The 21,306-nt window shown below is 36.5% G+C and overlaps 1 protein-coding gene across 2 annotated transcripts in view; it reads left to right on the top strand.

The window, feature by feature from the left end:
- EMC2 (ER membrane protein complex subunit 2) overlaps positions 1–15,490 on the top strand; it is a 46,155-nt gene extending 30,665 nt beyond the window's left edge. The window contains exons 6-11 of one of the 2 annotated variants that reach the window (XM_074810330.1): positions 363–448; positions 620–679; positions 3,152–3,233; positions 4,369–4,479; positions 6,910–7,014; positions 13,104–15,490. In XM_074810330.1, coding sequence (XP_074666431.1) covers positions 363–448; positions 620–679; positions 3,152–3,233; positions 4,369–4,479; positions 6,910–7,014; positions 13,104–13,190 — 531 coding nt within the window. In that variant the 3' untranslated portion in view covers positions 13,191–15,490. The remainder of the gene's footprint in view (positions 1–362; positions 449–619; positions 680–3,151; positions 3,234–4,368; positions 4,480–6,909; positions 7,015–13,103) is intronic. The other variant, XM_074810384.1, reaches the window with a different exon arrangement.
- The last annotated feature ends 5,816 nt before the right edge of the window (positions 15,491–21,306 follow it).

Genomic DNA, 21,306 nt, shown 5'->3' with positions numbered 1-21,306 from the left:
CAGTCACTGCTTCTCTATAGTCATGGATCTTGTGAATGACAAGGTAGGAGTCTTTGGAATGGCTGCAGATTAGCATCCCCTGCTGTTTTGTAATTATCAGAATCTGGACAGTCATTTATTTGAATGAAATAATGCATACAGTTTGTGCCTCCAAAGAAAAGCATACATAATGTGATTGTAAGAAGAGGTTTTCAATCTCTCAGTGGGATGTCATAGGGTATGTTTATAAACTTCAACCTAGCAGTTGCTCTGCAGTGGAATTCCACTGGTATTGAGACAATAATTTGCACAGTCAAATTGCTTTCTTTACAAAAACCCAGGGAATTATGAGACCCTAATCCTTTATTAATGTCAAACCATAGGCAGCAAGAAAGCGTAAGATTGCCATTCGAAAAGCCCAGGGGAAAAATCTCGAGGCCATCCGAGAGCTGAATGAATATCTGGAACAGTGAGTGTCTTACAAGAATACGAATTGTGTTTTGCTATTCTGATAAATCTTTTTAATTAAAATGGAATTTGCATTTGATTTACGCTTTTGCTTCCATGCTGGTCATTTACAGAATCCCTTGCACATTCTTTCTTTTTTTTCTTTTTTTCCTCTCTTGTCTTCTCTATACAGATTTGTTGGAGACCAAGAAGCTTGGCATGAACTTGCAGAACTTTACATCAATGAACATGAGTAAGTTGTTTGCTAAGTCCACATAAAAACTGTTAAATTGAAACCTACTCTGTGAAAGTCAAAGACCTCAGTGATTTTTTTTTTGAAGGACTAGCATTAGAAAGTATGCTGTCTCATTTCCAACATAACAAGCATCAACAGGAAATAATTACCAACCCATTCATTTGACTACCAAATGCTTTAAGAAGGCATTTGATTTTAAAACAGAAACTGCTTACTTAATTACCTTGATGTTTCAGTCATTTTTTAAAATTTGATACTTTAAAAGAAGTGGTTTGAGTATAGCAGGGAACAGCACTTATTTCCCATAATTTTTCATTCAAGTGATGTTTTTACTAGTTATAGATTTTAAATTCTTTACTTCTAAAATCAGTTGATCACAGCAACTGATATTCACATTTTCTTTTAGCCTTCCTCTACAAGAACTTCTAGTAACCTTTTAAAAAAAAAAGAAACAAAACAGGGATCCAGAGTTAGAGGCATCTGGTCGCCTGGGTACAAAACCCAGTGCAATCAAGAATGCTCAATGTTGTAGTAACTTGCTTATTGGATATTTAATGTTTTTGTTAGCTGTTTTTTATTGCTGTAGTGACAGGAGGAAATCCCAGTGTGAGAGGATTAGCTCAAAGCCTTAGTGCAAGTTTTCTAATATCACAGCATTAATTCTAACCTCCACCCAAAGGCGTATCTTTTTTTCCCCCTTCTTTAGTTCTTCAGCCCAGCCTGAATTATATCACATTGTTTCTTTCCTTCCTTTCTAGAGAGTAGTAAAAGAATCAAATTCTCAAGGAAGAAATAGCCGTTCTCACTGTGATGAAAAAATTGTTCCCCTATCACTTCTCCTTCCACCCCATTCTCAAAGAAAGTAATTATTAAACTCTTTCAAATGCTGACTGAAGGAATAACCTAGAATTTTGATATCCAGATTTCCGTTTGTTTGGGGAAATTCACCAGCCACTTTTCCGAGAAAACAGCTATTTTTTTAAAAAAAGTTGTTAGAAAGGCATTTAAGCTTGTCAAATCTGTCGGTACAGAAGTGAATGATAGAGTGGTGCAAACATACGTATTCCATTACTATTTTTGTTTTTTTTTTCTATAATCTTTATTACAAAATTGTGTAATAAAACCTGAGAAAGAAATGGCTTTTGCTTGTGTTTGTCCTGGTCTGTAATTTCAATAAAAAATAATATGTAGAACTTTCTCCAGTTCACTGAAAAAATTGAATGTGCGCACTGTACTTTTATGAGCATCATTATTATGATTATTTTGATGATTAAATGGGGAAATACTGGAATCTTGGCTAAAAAGCAACTAAAAGTTACTTTTTAAAAAGGGAAACAATTCTTCAGCTCATTTGTTTTATCAGTGTCACAAATTTAGTCTCACTTGTGAAATCACCATGCTGTTACCATTGTTCATAAACACACTTAGATGTACAAGGTTTACAGTCCTCAGTTCTATGCTGTGTTCCATTATGAGGACTCTGGCTTCTGCTTTTGGAGAATGAGGTGGCTGTCCTTTTATCTCCAAATTAATATTTGAAAAACATAGTTGACTATCACTATGTGCACAGGAGGAAACCACAAAATGTTCATTTTAAGAAATAAGGTTTTACAGATTATATGGTTTAATATTGTCTCATAATTGCTAAAGACCTTTTACTCTGATACTAAATACCTACCCACACTGTCATTATAAGCATTGCATCTCTGAATTTTGGAATCCTATCATGTATACACTGTGCAACAGTGCTATCACATATCTGTAGAAGATGCAAATTCTGCAGGAAACCCTATTAGTTGAAAGATTATGAAGCTTAGATTTTTATAATTAAATGAACCTCCATTTTGAGCTTGACCGTAATTCTGAAAGCTTTCATTTAAAGAACAAGTACTAGCCTTTTCTTTCGCAATGATAAGTTGTTGTTCATTTGGACTGGTATGATGCTGTTTTCATATATAGATTTGAACTGTTTGATTTTTAGAACTGTTCTTAGTATGGTTTTTTGATCTCACTTCTGTGGTTGACTGTGAGCAGGTAAAGTTAACAGGCAGTGTTAAGCGCTCTGGTACATAGCTTGGTTTGTGAATCTGCAGGTAGCTGAATTTTCTTGTAGAAAAAAATAAACTATAGTCAGAGTTAAATGTCTTACAGTACCTAATGCCTATTTCTACTCATCACTCTTGTTAATAAGAAATGGCACTTACTAATAAGAAATTTGTGTATTAAATGCTTCCTCTGAGCTGTTCCATATATACCTAGACTGTTAAATTTTGTATGTTTTTCGCTATCTATAATGTGAAATTAGTATCTTGAGGTTTCAGTCATCATTTAAAAATAAAACATTTTTATTAATTGTGTATCATGAAGTTATGGGGGGAAAGTAAGACTTTTTTTATTGTGCTGTAAAGAAGCTGAAGCAAAGAACTGTATACTCCGTTTCATTTTGTCAGTGTTTTTCATATTCCTCAGCTATGCAAAGGCAGCCTTCTGCTTAGAGGAGCTTATGATGACTAATCCACACAACCACTTATATTGTCAGCAATATGCTGAAGTAAGTATTTTCAGAATAATCAATTATGTTTGAATACATGCTCTGTTTTTATGTTACTGAAGTGGTGAAAATGGAATAAAAATGTTTTCTTTAATTTTTCCCTAGGAGATTTAACAGAGTACACAGAGAATGTTAACATCTCGTAGAACTTAACATGTTAAGAAAACTGTGTTTTCTTACTGAGTGTGACTGAGCTAAATATAAGAATAAGGGCAGGAGTTATTGAATATAAAAATTCGTTTTAAATGAGGTATTCTTGTTGAAGTGTTTATGCACTTTTCAAATTACATGCATGAGAAGTTAAGCTTTTCCACAACAATGCTGCCTAGGAGGTTATGATATACTGCCTGTTATTGTGGAGCCAGATCTTGGAATCCACATAGGAAGTTTTGCCTGAAAGAGCACTGGGCGGAGAGAGGGCCCTTAGAAGTTTTAGCTCAAGGTTTTTAGCCATTTGCGCTCTTTTTTCAGATTTTTTTTTTCTCCTAAATTTTACTGTTAACTGCTTAGAGTGGTTTTAATTTGTTTTGTTAATATGGACAAAATTGGGTTAACAGTAAAACCTGAAATTCTAAATAACTTTCTGATAGAAAGACTGTGAAGCATGTCTTCTAGTATTTATCCCTCATTTTGTTGATCTGTCAACAGGCAAAATGAATAGAAGAACAATGGACTAATCTTCTAAACTTTGAGTGCTGTTTTGCAGTTGAATAGATAATGAAAGGCATTGTGGTTTTTGTACTGGTTTAATGCTGTGCTGAAGGAATGTATAGTATGGATTTATAGCAGTCAGAATTTACCTTTAGATTTAGTTTATGTTACTTTTCATAAGAGACTATTCCAAGGTTGTAAGCATGTATAGGTGCAAAATAATCACTTTTTATTCTTGTAGCAATAAATTAATTAAATTAATGCTGGTGCTTTTTTCTCCTATAATTAAATATTTTAAAATTTGTGTATTGAAAAGAGCTCAGATTTCTCCCAAGCCAGTATTTGGCCTTTGGTAGGGCTCACCTGATTTGAAATATCATGTGAAACAAACCTGAAGTGGAGTTTCATAATATCTTTGCTTCAAGAGTGAATGCCTGAGGTATGGATGACATGCACAAGTTTCAGGAGCTTATAATTTTTACAGGTTAAATACACTCAAGGGGGGCTTGAAAACCTTGAGCTATCAAGAAAGTATTTTGCACAAGCACTGAAGCTTAACAACAGAAATATGAGAGCTTTGTTTGGACTTTACATGGTAAGCATGATCATATATTTTCCATGTTATCATTTCAAATATGATTTTTATGCATGTAATGATGCATTGATATGTTTTGATGCATTTACCATTTGCTGGGTTTTTTTTTCTTCCTTTTGGTTTAACTTAACAGCTCAGAGTATTAACACTTTGAAATACTGAGTATGGACAATTTTATGCAAGTACTCCTTACTTGAAGTGCTTTTAACCTTTAAGTCTTGCCCATGTTTTCCAAAGAACTATAACTATTTGCACATGAAGGTAACTTCTTGAAAAAGGATTTAAAGTCTAACTCCTCTCTACAGGATGGTGAACTGCTGAAGAGTACCAGCACAGTATGATGGCTGCTTCGCTTTCTTTTTTTTAATCAGCCTGGTTTTTCTTCTTTTCAGTTTTTTCAATTTCTAAGTACAAATTTCTAAAATTTTTTCAATTTCTAAATACAGCTTTCCACTTTCAGTTTCAAAATGAGTCTTTAGCTTGCACAGCATTGTTGGCTTGAGTGTGGCCATTACTACAGTAACATGTACTGTCACCAGTTCTTCAGTTTCTCCAGAGATACTGAGGCCTCTATTGAAGGTCTTCCTTTAGATCTCAGATCTTTTAAAAGACCTTTTTTAGGGACAAAACCAGAAAGGTTCCATATATTATTTTTTAAAAAAATTCTAGGCCACCCTTTTGTCTCTTGGGAGGGGAGCAGTTTACAGAGACACATCAGGCAGATAACTTTGAGGCTTCCTATAAATACCAAGCAACAGGAGCTTTCTTTAAAGGACTTGTTAGGCATCACCTTTAAGACTCAAAGAGACTTGGACCTAATCTTCTTAGCCCATCTGCACAGATTCTTGGTTTGAGGATTGTACATTCAGGAAGGAGAAAAGACTGTCTCCTTGCTGTTCCTTATGTCATTGAGCTTTTTAGGAGTAAGTTTTGTAGCAAATCTGTTTATTGGCCTAAACTGATTTTTAAGGTGTGTGCATATATAGTCTTCTGCTTTGATTCTAGAATAGTCCTGGGAGTTTATTATGGCCAATCTTGGCTTGTCCTCCATCAGATCTTAAGGCCTGCCTGTTATTTTCAGTCTGTAAAGTAGACTTAGAGCCTGTTATCTATGATGATCTGGCTGGCAAACTTGAGCTAATATGACCCAAGCATTTGAGAACTTTTTGTTTTGGCAGTGCCTGAAAGTCATACTCATAAACCCTGATTTGCATAATGCACATTCATTACTGCAAAACACGCGTGTACGCTCTGTTTCATTTCTTTAGTTTTGCTCAGCTGGCTGTTGTCACATTTCACTGGTTGGTTTTTGCAAGCACAGCTTGCCATCACTGCTTCTGTATCTACCCTTGGGCTCCTAATTTCTTCGTAATGCTGTTTCCAGGCTTTAGGATCTGGTTTTGCTGTGACTGCTACTATTATGCTTGACAGACATGTCCAGTGTTTGTAGTCCTCTGAAGAATGTCTATAACCCTGGTAGATTCTCCACAAAGGCTTTCAGCCATATCTGCCCAGGAAACTGGACAGTACTTCATCGAGTTCAGGAAACTAGAGAGAATGATGCCTTGTCTTAGGACCCTGACCCTGTACTAGATCACAAATTCAATTAATGCAGGCATGGCTTCAGAGAATGCGTTCCCAAGTTTGTGGAGGCTGCTTCTTTGACAATCCCACTCCTCTCCCATTTCTGGAGGTAGTTTCAGGGAAGTAGCTGTAAGGGAACGTTCTTTGAGTTTGAAATGTAGTATTCTTGCAGACATTTGCTTCCATGCTTCTTTTTAAAATCTCCTCTGGAGGTTCCTCATTGATCGGTAAGAGTAGGGTTCTGTGGTTCTTTGCATTCAAGTACTTTTGCACTCAGAAAGATGTTCTGGGAAGGAATGGCAATGATTCCTTGCAAAGTGGATTTATTTATATAAGGGGAAAAGTCTGAGATCTGTTCAGTTTTTAAGTAATCTTTTTTTATTTTTTCAGGTGAAGGTGGGCATAGTTTATGTATAGAGTCTTACCTGCTTTTAAAATGTGTTTTCTGATGCCACAGGGAAAAATGTCATGTTTTTAATGGCAGTTTGGACACAAAAGTGATATATTTTATATTGTCTCTGGTAACAACTTTAATGGGGAAAACTGATTCATAACTCTTACTTCAGGAAAAGCAAACTGGATTAGCTGATCATGTCCAGGTTTGGTCCCTAACTTGGTACACAACTGAACTGAAGTCTAGTTTAGCTTCAGTTAGAACGAACAATGGTTTAAAAAGTTTAACTAATTCTTAATTGGGTGCTGTTTACTAGTAACTGTTCTTATTTTTTCTTTTTTTCCGCTATCATTGTGCATGGGGCTCTGAATGCAAAGGTACTGAATGCTTTCAGTTTATTTTATGCACATATATTTTTTTAGTTGCACTGTTTTTATTTTTTTTATTCCTAGTCTGCCAGCCATATTGCTTCCAATCCAAAAGCAAGTGCAAAAATGAAAAAAGATAATATGAAGTATGCCAGCTGGGCAGCTAACCAAATAAATAGAGCATACCAGGTTAGTACATTATTGCTTTGCGATACTCTTAACATGCTGTGTAGTTCTTTTCTGCACTTTTATTAACTGCTGTTGAAGAGGTTAGATATGATGTGTAAATCAGCATAATTTGCTTGGATTTTTTGCATTCTACTTCTGTTTGATTTCCTGGAAACCTTAATTAATATAAGGTTGATATTTTAGAGTTATTAATTAGTATTATTTACTTAATAGCTTTAAACTGATTTTTCCTACTAACATTAACTGAATGTACATGAGTGTAATGTTGACCTCCAAGACTCACTTCTACAGCAAAGTATTTTAATAAAAGTTGGTATGTTTTAATTCTTGGAGTGACTTGGTCATCTACTTCTATTTTACTAGAAAATTTTGTTCAGTTTATTCTGACATTTCAAAACCATATTTGATGATGTTCCTGATAATTACCTTAGTAATTGTGACTGAAGTTGGTTTTGCATAGTTTGATAGAAAAATGCCTATTGAATTGATAAAATGTAGACTTTGTAGGCCACAATCAAAGCTTACTGAAGTCTTAGGAGTCTTTTCAGCTATTTGAAAAGTTATACATAAAGAACTATGTTTGCTTTTGTATTATAAGCCTCTATTTTTTTCTGTAACTGTGAATGAAAGCGGGTTTTAGATCATAGGTTCTGCTGTCTGTGCGTCCCAAAAATAGTATGTCTATTTGACTCCCTTGCAGCTATTTTTAATGATCTACCAATCAAAGTTTAAGTAGTCCTGAACATCAATGTCATGCTGTCCAGTTGTCCCCAGAACTTTTTCTGAGCAAAAATGTTGGTATTAAATGCAAAGACTTTATATATACGTAATGCTCCTTTCTCTCTGTAATATTTCAGTATCAGAACCCAATATTTAATTTATCCTTGCTGCTACTGTTTCACAGTTAATACTACCAAATGGCCTTTTGGGCAGCTCCATCTATTATGGAATTAAATTAGGATTTTCTTTTATGGCCAGTTCAGTTTTCTTAATACACTGTATGTCAATTCACTGCCAAGAGTGCAGCTTCTTGTGGCTGATGTGTTTTTGATGTATTACAACTTTGAAGTATTTTCCATTTGCCCCGATTGGCCCTGTAGCTTCTGACTGTACTTTGCAGTGAAGAATATTGTATCCCTGAGGACATAATTAAGCATTTTATACTTCTGTGCCTAAAGTTTATGTTTCTGTTTTGCTGTTTAAATGACTCCCTGCTTTTCATTAATAAGCCATTTACCTGTTCATTACAGTAAGGTGAGTATGAATTACCAACTTTGTCTAATTTCCCATAAATAAGCAGGACTTCTTTTGACTTCAGTATGTCTGACATTCTTATAAGCACAGTATTGATGGAAAACCCAAATATTGCAGGATTTAAAAAAAAAACAAAAAACAAAAAACAAAAAACCTCAAAAAACCCCCAAAACTAAACCTCCCCCCCTTGAAGAACAAAGACACAGTGGATTCACTATTGATAGAATAAAACAGGTTTTAAAAGATGTGTGAATTTTGAGTGAAAACTGTTATTCCATGTTTTACATCTTAATAAAATGAACTGCTTAGATTAATGGGGTTTTGAACACATGTTTTAAGTGAATATTTCGACTGAAGTTTCCAGTTCAAAGCACCAGTAGAGACCTGTTAGCACTTCTGGGAAACAGCCCCTTTCAGGGTGCATCAGGATGGAAATATAAAACCAGTGTTGGCTGTGGAATGGTGGCATACCAAGATTAAGACCTAAAAATAGGCACCTCCTGGTTTTAAATCTAATGAAAGTTTAATTATGACAGTTGGTAGTTTCTTGACTCACAGCCAGATAATCATGCCTTTTGTTTCCTTTTTTTTTTTTCTTCCCTTCCACATAGCTTTCTGTTAACATCACAATAGCTGTAACAAACTAGTGTGTTGGGAGTGGCAGTGGTGTTGTGGGGGTTTCTGGGTGTATGGAGCTTTTTCTTTTGTGTTGGTTGGTGGGGTTTTTTTTTACTGGAAAGTGCAGTTCCACTGTTTTTGTGAAGCTCTTTCGGAGCCTACATTAAGCATTTTGGGTTGATGCTTACCAGAACAGATCATGTTAACACAACTAACATATATTTAAAACACATGTCATAACTTCTTTGTGACTTCATACTTTTGTGATATGTTGCATACTTCAGCTGCTCTTTTTGACTGTTTGGGACAGAAAGTGACAAACACCATATCTGACTAGAATCGTAGGGGGAAATTAGCTATACAGAAAATGTAAGGGCTCAGTCTAGGATTTGGCGAGCAAATGGCATGAACACTCCCATCCTCTTCACAGGAGGACCACAAGAAGTTGTAGTGACTACAGCTGGACAGGACTGCCCCAGCCCAACCCTACCGAGCTTATTATATGACTGCAGAAGGGTTTGGCCACTCCAGTGTGTATGTCAGAGTCTTACAACATCCAACTGCTACAGCAGATGTGTTCGGTGATGTAGTAAGTGGCAGTTTCCCCTGTGAGTCAGTATTGATTTGTTGCTCCCTTAGCATGTTGAGCAGTTGGAAATTGTCATATTTTGGACCTAAGAATGAAACCTTGGTCGCTTGTGCTAGTGGAAGACCTTACAGCATGCCTCCATTAGTGGAGGGTTGTCTAGCCAGGTTTTAAGGTAGATGCTTATATTATCTCTGTAAATCTTCCTCACTTTCCTTGCATTATTCAGAGCACTTTGTAAAGTGTAGTAAGAGCCATGAGCTTGCCGAGTTTGGCATTGACTTGTTTTATTAGTTGGACCTTCTTATACTGTTAAATGCAATTTTTCCAGTAGGCGTGTTCTAGAGAATAAGATGCATTTGGAATCCTGACTTGAATGCCTAGACAAATTATATGAATTTGCATCTTTAAAATATGAAGTTACTGATTCAAAAAGTTACTTTTGAGCAATTGTCTTGCAGTAAGATCTTTCCCCATTTTCAGTCTGGATTTGAACTTGAATTACCAGCAGTTTGCTCAATAGTTTTGGAAAATGGCCTTTGTTTTTTCAAATTCCACACTGGCTATAGTTCCATTTTTTAATTTTATATGCAGTTTACTTGAAATGTTTTTACTGGTCCCCTTCTTTCAATTTATTCTCTCATTCAGGCAGTTTCCTTTGGCACTTGATTTTTGCTTTTCCTGTGCATTCCTGTACAAAATCAGAGGAACTTTTTAGTTTATTGTCATTTAAAGAAAACAGTCTTTGGGTGTAAAAAGAAAACCTTACTTTCACCACTGTTGGTTAGACTGCGCAACAGTTAGTTTCTTTATAGGAAATCATGGTGATAAAAAATAGTTGAATTAAATAATTTTCTGAAAAGCATAGATATTTGATGCTCCATCTGGTTAATATAATTTTATTTATGTTAAATATGTAACCCTCTGTGCTGATCAGTACTTCTCATCTGTGCCTAATCCAGGAGAAATGTAAACTTTTGCAGGAAGACAGAAAGGTTTTGTAGGCTGCTGTATGGAGCTGGAATTCCTGGCTGCTAACACATGCTCTGAAAAAAAAAGGTCATTATTCTCTAGACCACTTAAATTTAATTGACCAAGTGAAAAAAAAAAACCAAAAACAAATAAAATTTAATTTTAATCTTTTATTTCAGATGTTAGAGAAGTACTCATTATTCAAACAATTATTTTAAATTTATTACTATTAGTATAAGCTTAGTTTTACCTTTTCACTGGGAAACTGGATTATCCTCTCTGTGCAGACCCTGTGAAGAACGTGTATTTGTTCTGACTGAGGACGTGAGTCACAGTTACTTTAACATTGAAACAAAATATGGCTACCTAGTGCTCTTCAATTAGGTAATTGGTTTAGCATGTCCTCTGGTAGAAGTGTTTCAGCAGAGGCAGGCAAGTTTGATTAATGCTCACAAAAATCTTTAATGTGATCGTACTCATAGTAATTTTCCAGATACATGCTTCTTGGGTACACTGCTAAATTCTTCTGTGTTAGCAATCCACATATTATTTATGGTTGGAGAGAGGTGATTTTGTTACAAACCATTTGGGAAACAGAAAATTAAATCATGATTTTAAGAAATGGATTCCGGCTCAATCAGTCAAATTGCTGTGTAATGGCAGAATAGACAAAATAATTGTTCGTCAGGGCAAATTTGAAGTGATTACATTTCCAAGTATACTTCTGTTTGTTATGACGCAGAGTTTGGTTTTATTTGTTCAGCTTAAAGTACATGTCAGTATCATGAAGGCAACCACTCTTGAAATTAGCAAGTAACATTTTTTAAACTAATGTCTTATGTCAGTTTTGCTTTCAGTGTCCCTGAAGAGAAGTAAAATAAGTAAAATTCTTATTTTGAAGCTTGCCTCTGCGTGCTTTCTGTGTCTTGCCAAGTGTGCTTTTTGACCACAGTATATTCAAGCTTCTGTGCTTTTTATTGAAATCTCTGAATGCTTTGAATTTGAAACAATTTTTCAGTCAAGGATTTTGAGTTCTGTTTTTTCTTTTGCTTGTTTTTAAGAAAGTATTTGGACTCCCCAAGTATCTGCTTGGGACTATTCTTGTTTAGTGTGAACAAAGAGAGGACATTGTATTAAGTCAGATCTAAGCAAAATTTAATTCTGTCACCTGGGAGAGTGTTAAGAAATCTTTTGATTTTCCTCTGAAGTTGACTATGGCATGTCACTATGGAAACTGCACAACTTAACGAATAGGTTTATACATACTTCTGGAGTCAAAACACGGCACATCACTTCATCATCTATAAGTATGAAATATGAAAATACGGTGTTTTCGGTATGTCTCTTAACTATAAAGTGTTGTCACAGTAACAACATTTCATTCTCTTAACTATTTAATTTGAAATAGCTTTTCATTTACTGTGCCAAAACTATTTTTTTAAGAACTCAGTACTTATTGGGAATCCCAATGTTAGATTGTAGCCTGGGGGTCAAAAGCAGGTTAACAGGTCCTGCAGCTTGTTGCTGGTGTGATATTACCTGGGTTTGATGACTTAATCTTTCTTAACAGGTCATGAAGAGTTTGCTAAATTAAGATAATTACAAGAGAGAGGGGACACATTATAAATCAAGAACTAACTATGCGAGACACCAGTGGTATTTGAAATAAAAAACATTAAATTGAAAATTTATTGAGTGTTTAGATGTTAACGTTTTGGTAGAGAATAGGCTATTTTACTAGCAGCAAGTTATAGTTACTGCTTCTGTAATTTCTTTACCACCCCTCCCAGCCCCAAATGCAAAACTTTTTAATGCAGGTGTATTAAAAATGGTTGAGAGTTTCATTTGACTGAAGATCAACCTAGTCAATAAATCCACTGTGTTAGATATGGCTGATGAGTCAGTACAGTTAGAAAAACCCTTCTGAGGTCAGCGTGGGATGATCAGCATCTCCTACTCTTCTACCCCTTCCTTTCCCAAACTTGTCTGCATGTGTTTTAGGGAATCTAAAGCCATAAGTAGTATTTATTAAGCTGTATCTTTCTGTGTTATCAAGACAGACTTTATTTCAAATGCTCTCTGAAATTGAAGTTGTAATAGTAGGTTATGATTGAATACAAGGTCATTACTCACAGTTACTTTGAACCATAAAATATAATTATATGATTGGATTATCTTATAGTAGATTTTGATACATAGAACTTTCTCTGTCTTGCTATAACAAAAAGAAAAAATAGATTAGCTTTGGTAACAGGTCCAAGTCTTGATACTATTTAAATTATGATTATAATCTAACTTGGATCACATAAAAAAAATCCAGTCTGAAATAAAAATGATGTTAAAGTTTACAGATCAAACAGAACAGCAGGAAGGTTAAATTTCAAAGTGGAATATTTATTAGTGCTGAATATTCAGATTCAGAGCAAATGAGTGAAATTAAGTTCTGTTGTATTTTTTCATTACTTATTAAACGAGAGGTGAATTAGCTTGTATTCTAGTAAAAATGCTGAGTTTTAGTGGAACAATAAAGAGGCTGTGCTTTTAAGTTAGCAGCAAATAGAGTTAATTTTTGGTACTTAATGTTTAGAACTGTTATTTGCACAGGATCTATGCACAGAATTTCTGATATATGACAAAAATATTTTTTTGTTGTGTTTAGTTTGCAGGTCGCAGTAAGAAAGAAACTAAATACTCTTTGAAGGCAGTGGAAGACATGTTGGAGACCCTGCAAATCACTCAGTCTTAGGTTGGCGCAGCGATCCAATACTAAATTTTTCAATTCCATGCAACTTGTAATGACCTCTGGGTTATGTTACTCTAGTGCTGTTAAAAGTTAATTTTGTATTGATTAATGTGCTACCTAAATAATGTTTTATGAAAAGTAAAATGCCTATTTATTGCTGCTATGAGAAGTGTGATGAATACTCACTGAAATTAATAACTTATCCACATAGACAGTGACATGTGCTGCACATCAGTCTCTTCAAATTTTTGTATCTGTAGTACCTGCTTTTAAGCCATAATTTGTAGAAATAAACTTGTTAAATGATTAAAAAAAATACAGTGATTTATTGGACTTGAAAATGGAAATGATGGATTTATATATGTAGATGAATAATGTATGTTAGAAATTTTTATCTTATTTGCATATTGAAGAGTAAAAGCATGCTACAGAGGTACACTTTCTGGTAGATGTTTACCATACAGCAAAGAGTGATTATGAATACACTTTGTTAGAGAAAAAAGCTGATGTTATTTTTATTAATGGGTGATATCCAGTACTGTAGAAATGGAGAAAACTTTTTTGTGTACTTTGCTTCAGAGGTGCTCTTATACTGGCTCAAGGCCAAAGACGTTCTTCTGTGTGGCTTCCATGTCCCCAGTTCTCCAGTCAGTATGTGCATGTGCACTTTTTTTATTCCTTCTGTGTATCCTTTGTTGTACATAAGTTCCACATCATGAATTTCAGAACCATCTGAATGCATGGTAGTCTGTACTAATTTGGTACCTATGGTATGGGTACCCCTTCACTGTGATGTAAACTATGGTATATTAGCTTCTCCACAGTAACCAAGTGTTACTGCATTGTAAGGACCAGATAGCTTGTTCAACTGCCTTGTACTTACTGGAGGATAAAAGTGGTTTTACATCATTAGCATGAAGCATATAGTACACTGTAAATCAATAATTTATTTGTCTTTAGATACTTGTTTATTTACTCAGATAATTAGTCAAGCATCCTAATTCATGCATTTTGCAGTTCTGATCATTCTGGTTGTTGTCCAGGTGTGTACTGTGGCAATTCGGTCGCACAGCTGTCATTTCATTTGTTCTGGCTTCAGTAAGATTGCATAACAGCAGCAACATACCCTTGACAAATTCTAATAAAAATATTGCAATGTCATTTTTGTGACTGTTACCACCATCCAACCTGGTTTGAGTTTCATATTTTATACTACCTACTCTATATGGATGGGTAGGTTAAAGGCTGTGTATTAAAATGCCCTTTTTATGACCCTGGATTTGATGTAATAAACCAAAGCTGAGCTCCTACTTAAAAACAAGGCAGCAACAAAAACTTTCCTTGTGAGTTCAAAGCTTGAAAATGTGTACGACTGAACTGGTTGTTGCATGAAACTGTGCCTTTAAGAAACATGTAAAATCTCATTCCCATTATCCATGAAGTAGGTTGGAGTGTGATAGTGTGACAGGATGGGTGCTATGCCATGAGAATTAATTGTATGTGGAATGTTAAATTAACTTAATTCAGTACTGTTGAAATATAAAACTGCAAATACTGCATAGTATTATATTAAATCACCCAATTCTAACTTGGGAAATACTGAAGATCCTTTTATAGTAGTAATGCACAAACTGGCCTCGGAACAGTATTTTCAGATAAATTATTTACGTTTCAGGTGGAAAACCTAGAAAATATCATAGGTGAACCTATGTATTTCTGTTCAGATTTATAGTCTTTTACTGTATGAGTGTGCCATCTAGAGTTTTAAACCCTCATTAGTCTTTTTTTTATTTTACCTGCATCTCAAATAACTTGGTTGCTAATTGGTTGCTTCGTTGTTAATTCTAAAATTAAAAATGGTGGGAAGCTGTATGGTTAACTAAAATTACTTAGCAGTCCATAACATTTTACCTCCAAGGTATTAAAAAACATCAGTGCAGTATTCTTGTGCAACAGGCATCTATGCTGCTGGAAATTGTCGTATCTAATGTTTTATTCAGAGGCAACTTTTAACATAACAACATCAGACTCAGGCATATAGTATATCAGTTTCTCTGTAAGGAATTTTGTTCTGTATCTTGTTTTCATGATTTGATGACAAGTTTCATCTAATTTGGCTGCTTAGAACCTTCTGGTTTTCACTACTGCTTAGCATCTTTTCAAAATTAATATTTAGCACTCTGATTTGTGCTTGTATTTTGGCATAATTCCCACATAGTAGAGCTTACAAATTTACCTAGCAAATAATTATGACAAATTTGTATTTACGTCAAAGATAAAATAAATTACTCCTGTGAAAATGCATGGGCAGTCTTTGATAGAACTATTGAATTGCAGCAATGGAAATTTGGGGTTTTTTCCATATTCAAATGAAAAAAAAAAAGGTTAAGAAATCGTGCGTCTGCAGGGGAAGTAACTGTATTAATGCCCTGAACTCTCAGCAAGCAAAGGTCACAGAAGAGAAGCTGTGACATAATGTGATCTTTATAAAAGTAATTTTCCAGTTCTAGTAAATGATTTTGTAATATGTCACTGATGCTGTCTTGCATTAAAGAGTAGCTTTTCAAAGAACGGGTTACTTCCTTAACAAATGAACTCGATTTTCTGTATTGTGCTCTGACAGTGACAAATGCTACACAAAAATATTATAAAGCTTGAAGTCTTTCTCCAAAATTACCAGCTATGTTTTCATATTGTTTCAGTCAACAGCAAAAACTTGAGACCTTTGCAATGCCAAACTGTGTAGCGATAACTTGTGTCTTTATTTTTTGCAGCCATATTTTGATACTAGGCTTGATAGGGAGAGCTTAGTGTTATCTGTTGAAGTAAAGGTCATTGAAGAGCCAGCAAAACCTCCAATTCTGCCTTTATAATACAAGTTACTGGTGACTTCTTAAAAAGCTTTTGTCCAAATGTTATACAATTCATATTCTGTAGCTGCAAAAAGCACATCTTGTTTAGAATATATCCCTAAATCTCTTCAGTTCAGTGCCCAGAATATCTTGCAGTTGTTATTGGAAACTCTGTTATTGGTCAACGGCGGACTTCCTCTTGGCAGTGCTGTATTTGTGATGGCATCCATGTTTGCTAGTCACTGCATTTACAGTGGAACTTGTATTTCAGCCAGCTTTAGAAGGGAGGGGAAAAGGAAAGCAAATTAAACTTGACTTACTGGCATGAATTTGTTAGCTTCTTGTTACTTGCACCCTCATCTTCCAAGAACACCAACTGTAGCTGTAGTCAGGTTTGCAATAATAATTCTTGTAACTCAAGAGCTTCCATATATTCAGCTCTAAAACCAACACTCCATTAAAATCTAAACCATACAGATTGCAGTGAAACAGTGCCATGCAATCTGCATGTACCCCAGTATGCAGGGAAAGGACAGGTCTCCCACCCTCCCTCAAGTTGGTGTCAGAGTGGAGGAGTGTTAGAACAGTTCTTGTATGTGGCTTTGTCTAGAAAACGAATACTGTTTAGTATGTCTTGAAATACTGCTTATTACTTGCATTGTTCAGTGCATGACTAGAACTTTAGGACTAATTATTGCTTAACTACAGATACTTGAAGCTACAGGGAGAAAAAAGTACTTGAAATTAGCCATTACCTTATCTGGAATGACTCTGCACCCTTATAGATCTTGATATGCACCAGCTGGAAGTTGGATCCAACCCAGAGACTACTTTTCAGAAATAAATGGTCATAAATCTACCTGCCTCTTAAAAAATCCAGCCAAACAAAAAAAACCAAGCAACAAACAACAAAACCCCACACAAAACCAACCAAACAAAAAAAACCCAGCACACACCCCCCCCGCCTCCCCCCCAAAAAAACCCCCAAGCACCACCCCACAAAAAAACCCAAAACTAAAGCAAAAAAACCCCAAGCAACCCCAACCCCAAAAAAACCACCTCTGGTAGAGAAAATTGTTTTTCAGCTGCTGGATGTGAAATGGAACACCTTTACCAGTGCGCTTCATAGGTGAATTTATTTTGTTCTGTGATGAGGAAATCCCCTCTATAAAGCACTGCAATCCTTTTAATGCTTGTCTAGAAGGAAGAAAGGCTGGAGAGCAGCATAAAGGGCTCTTCAACCCATATGCCATAGTAGCACTTCCTATGGCAAGTTGCAAAGAAAATGCCATTCATCCGCACTTAGGCTCGCAGAGGTGAGCGTTCCTGCCATCGCAACTGAAAAGGACTGCATAAGACTGGACCAGCACAGCCCAGAGCCTACGGAGTAGGAGCTCAGATACCTATGCTTGAGACCCAACAGAGTGCGTGAGTCTTCACCCAGCCAGTGGTAGGGCTGCACATTGGCATGAATCTGCCTGCAGGTACTGGGGACTGCCCTCTGTATTTGACTTTTCTCCCCTTGGCCTCTGCACAGCAGGCATCTTGCAGAAGATTCGTGCCAATGTGGTACCCTACCAGTTTCAGTGAGGCTAGGTGCAGAGGTGAGGGTACAGTTGGATCAGTTTGCTGGATTGATCCTGGATCTGTGAATGTTTTGCACGTTCTTAGCTTCAGCGCGCTCAATTATTGGTGCACACCTAAAGGTCAGCATATAAGTCTTTGCCTTGGACTGAAAGGACATGAGACAACAGACCTGTCCTGCTAAACATCTGCAGTCTGCTTTGCTCCTTTGTGGGTGCTTGACAAGGAATGTAAGAGGGTGGATTTTATCTGTGCTGAAGGACGTGCAAATGTATAGAAAGATCTATTACTCATGGTGTCATGGTGACTGCAGTTTAGTTCTTGCAGTCAGTGGGCCTTTGTGTGTGTGTGTGTGTGTGTAAGAGCATGGAGTGAATAACTTAGGGAAAACACTTCCAGATGGAGGCCCTTTATCCAAGGTCAAAGGGATGGCTGGAGAGAAGAGCCACCTTTTCAGCTTGCATGAGTCTGCATAGGTCCACTATTTCTCTTCGCCGTAGAAGATGACAAAATATGCTGTGCTTTTGCATTACATAAATATTGAGAGGTACAAGGTTGTGTTTAAAAAAAATTGAAATTAACTTGAAATTATTTGAAATAGTTCAAAAATGTTTTTCTCCTCATCCCTGTGTATTTTAACTGTTTTCAATGTGACCTTGTTGATGTTAGGGTTCCTCATGCTGTTTGGCTACCATGTAGGCATCTGCCTCGGGGCTGCCAGTGGAGAAAGACACATTTAGAGTGGCTGGTCACTTGGGAAAAGTTCCTGATGGGCTTCCATCATGACAGATCACGCCCTATTTACATCGGCAATATAAGCTCTACTTGTCCCACAGATGGGGCTTACTTCAGTAAGATTCCTCTTAGGATCAAGGCTAATTTTCCCCAAAGAATGAATGATCTTTTTCCAAGTTTATACAGTTTTTCTGTAGCAAGCTTTTAGGTTTTGGACGTGATGCTTGGAACTGAAATTTTAAACCAGGCAGATGTAATCCTCTTGGGAAGAGACTGCAAAAATCAACACTGAGGCACTTTCAAAAAAGTGAGCAGCAAGTACAATTAACCATTACCTCTGTTTATTCAGGTAATTGAGCTTGACACAGTGGTGTGTCTGACAAGTTGGTTTGTGGTTTTTATTCCATTAAATACAGGTACAACACTCAAAGCTGTCACTGGCTGTCAGAGAATTATTTGGTTCAGTTTAGACTTTGGAAATTGTGTAAATGTGGATAGATCATGATGTGGGCATAAGAAAACTACCCGGTAGAGCAGTTTCTCTGTACAACTGCTGCAGTTCATTCTGTTTAAGTTAGAATCAAGAATGAAAACCATAAAAAATTGTTAATAGGTCTATTAAAAGTCAATAGCTGCTGCATCCTTTTAATTTGGTAATCAACATTGTTATTCCTTTTTTTCATTGAATGATTATTGTTTGGGCTGGTTGGGCATTAGTGGCAGGCTTTATTATAAGCTGAAAATATGTTTGAAAGATTCAAAGGGAGGATGAAAATTCTAAAAAACCTATAAATACCTTGGTCTTGCTGACTGCAGTTGAGACAAATTGTATATAAAATGAACACAATTTCTGTTTTAAACATATCAATAACATTTACTGACTTGTAACAATATTGTAATTGTAGCCATGCCAAGCTTTTTGATCAAAACTTCCCAGAAATGTGATGTCTGTATGGAGCCAAAAGTTCTAATAAGCTTTTAAGTAAACTTTGATTTAGTTAAGTGTAGGCACCGCCCAGGCCGAGAAAGGAGCCTTTGCTGATACTCCTCCTGGGAAGCTCCCATATTCAGGTAATTTTCAGCCTGATTAGCCATATGAAAGAAGTAGCTACAGCTATTATCAGAGTAGTTTCAAGGAACATAAAGGCTTTTCCACCTACAAACCATCTTCTCAATAAAGCAAAGATGTGGATGTGGTCATCTGGGAGCAACTCTGAGAGCAAATCGATACAAGATGCCATCACTTTGGGAGAGAATCAGATAAAGAAGCCTAGCAAGAAATTATAGCTGTTTTTCCTTAGGCTGTTTCTTTATGTAAAGTTTGCTGAAGAAAAAGTCCTCTGCGAAGAAGGTTCATTTAGGCTGGCTGATACCTGCGTTTGAGCTGTGTAACTACATAACAGAAAGTGAATATTTAGGGGTAGGAGCCTGATAGACTGGTGGGTGGCTGAGGTTAGTGCAAGGGGCAGCGCCTTACGCAGGTTCCAGGTTGAGAGCACCTGGGCCTTCTGTGCCAAGGCAGTAGTGCCAGTTACCCAGCTCTAACATCTATCTTTAGGACAACCTTTCTCGTATCCTTTCAGTGCCCGACTGTCGTGTACAATCTTCTGAATGCCTGTATAATATGAATAGTTCTTTTTTAAAAATTCCACTGATTTGCCAGTTCAGAGGGGACCAATGATCTGATTTATTCCATCCAGCTCTAGCCAGCATACATACAAATATTTTGTTTAAAATGAGCTCCTGAGCCCTATTCCTGGATTGCTATTTAGGCAACAAAATAAGGGATGGAATTCTCCAAGTCATCGGCTCCCATTTGGCAGTTTTTTGATTCCAATTTTTTTTTTAAATCAGACCACATATTTAAGTGCTTAAGTGCTTAGACGTGGATTCAATTCTTAAATTTAGGCACCAACTTTTTTTCTCTTCTTTTGTGTCCTTCATTTGCCAGACTCCTAAGTGGAAGCAGAATAGATAGTTGTCTAGGTTGCGCTGGCTGTGTATTTATAAGCAATTGAAAAGTGCTTTTTCATATATGGCCATCTACGTGTAAAATTATCGGAAGAAAGCAACAAAAGTGACTGCTGACTAAGGCAGTAAGACCAACATTTTAAACAAAATTAATGCAAGAAAGACTGCAGAGACTGGAAGTGGTACAAGTGAGTGAGGTAAAAGGCCTGCTTGAAATAGAGAAGATATAAGAAAGCCTGTGCTCTGCTGGGCTCTGGAGCCACATGGTCTTTTTTCTGCATGCTCCCTCCATTCCTGCAGTCTCTCGCCTGTTACCTCCCACCAGTTACATCTTTTGCGGTGGTTCTTTGGGGCAGGGTTTCTGTCCGTATGCTGTGGCCAACCATGACATGCATGAGAACTGAGGGATGACGTCTGGTCACGCCAGGGTGGTGGTTTTTCTGTTGTTTTGTCCTGTTTCCTTTTCAGTGGTGGGTGAGAACTGTGGGTGTGTTCTTTGGCACTGAGTAAAAAATACCAGAAAGCTGACAGATACTGCCTATGTTCACTTATTTCTGACCACTTCAGGTAAATGAAACAGAGGAATCGAAGACGGCAGGAGGATATCTATCTGCTGTCAGGTCCCCAGTGATCTGAAGAAGGCTGTGGAACCAACTCTTCAGTGCCACTGTGGGGGTGGGAGGGAGGGGAGCACAAACACCCTGAATGAAGACAACTGTTTAAATGGGAAGTGATATTACTGAGGACTGGCCAGAATGCAAGAATTTTGTTTTACAATAAAACTGAGGTTTGACTTCTGGGTTTGTTCCATATTAGAAAAAAACAGAAACCTTTTCACTGCTGAAAAAGCCATACCCACAAGGTTGACTCCACACTGATTACAGGTAACCTAATGACTGAGTCATTTCCCTGGGTTGTAAGAGATGGAGGTTTATGTTGTCTACCTGATTGAGAGAGAGACTTTGAACTTGAGTTTC

This window comes from Strix aluco, chromosome 1 (genome assembly GCF_031877795.1).
Source record: "Strix aluco isolate bStrAlu1 chromosome 1, bStrAlu1.hap1, whole genome shotgun sequence".
NCBI lineage: Eukaryota > Metazoa > Chordata > Aves > Strigiformes > Strigidae > Strix > Strix aluco.
This window is presented reverse-complemented; position numbering and strand designations above follow the sequence as displayed.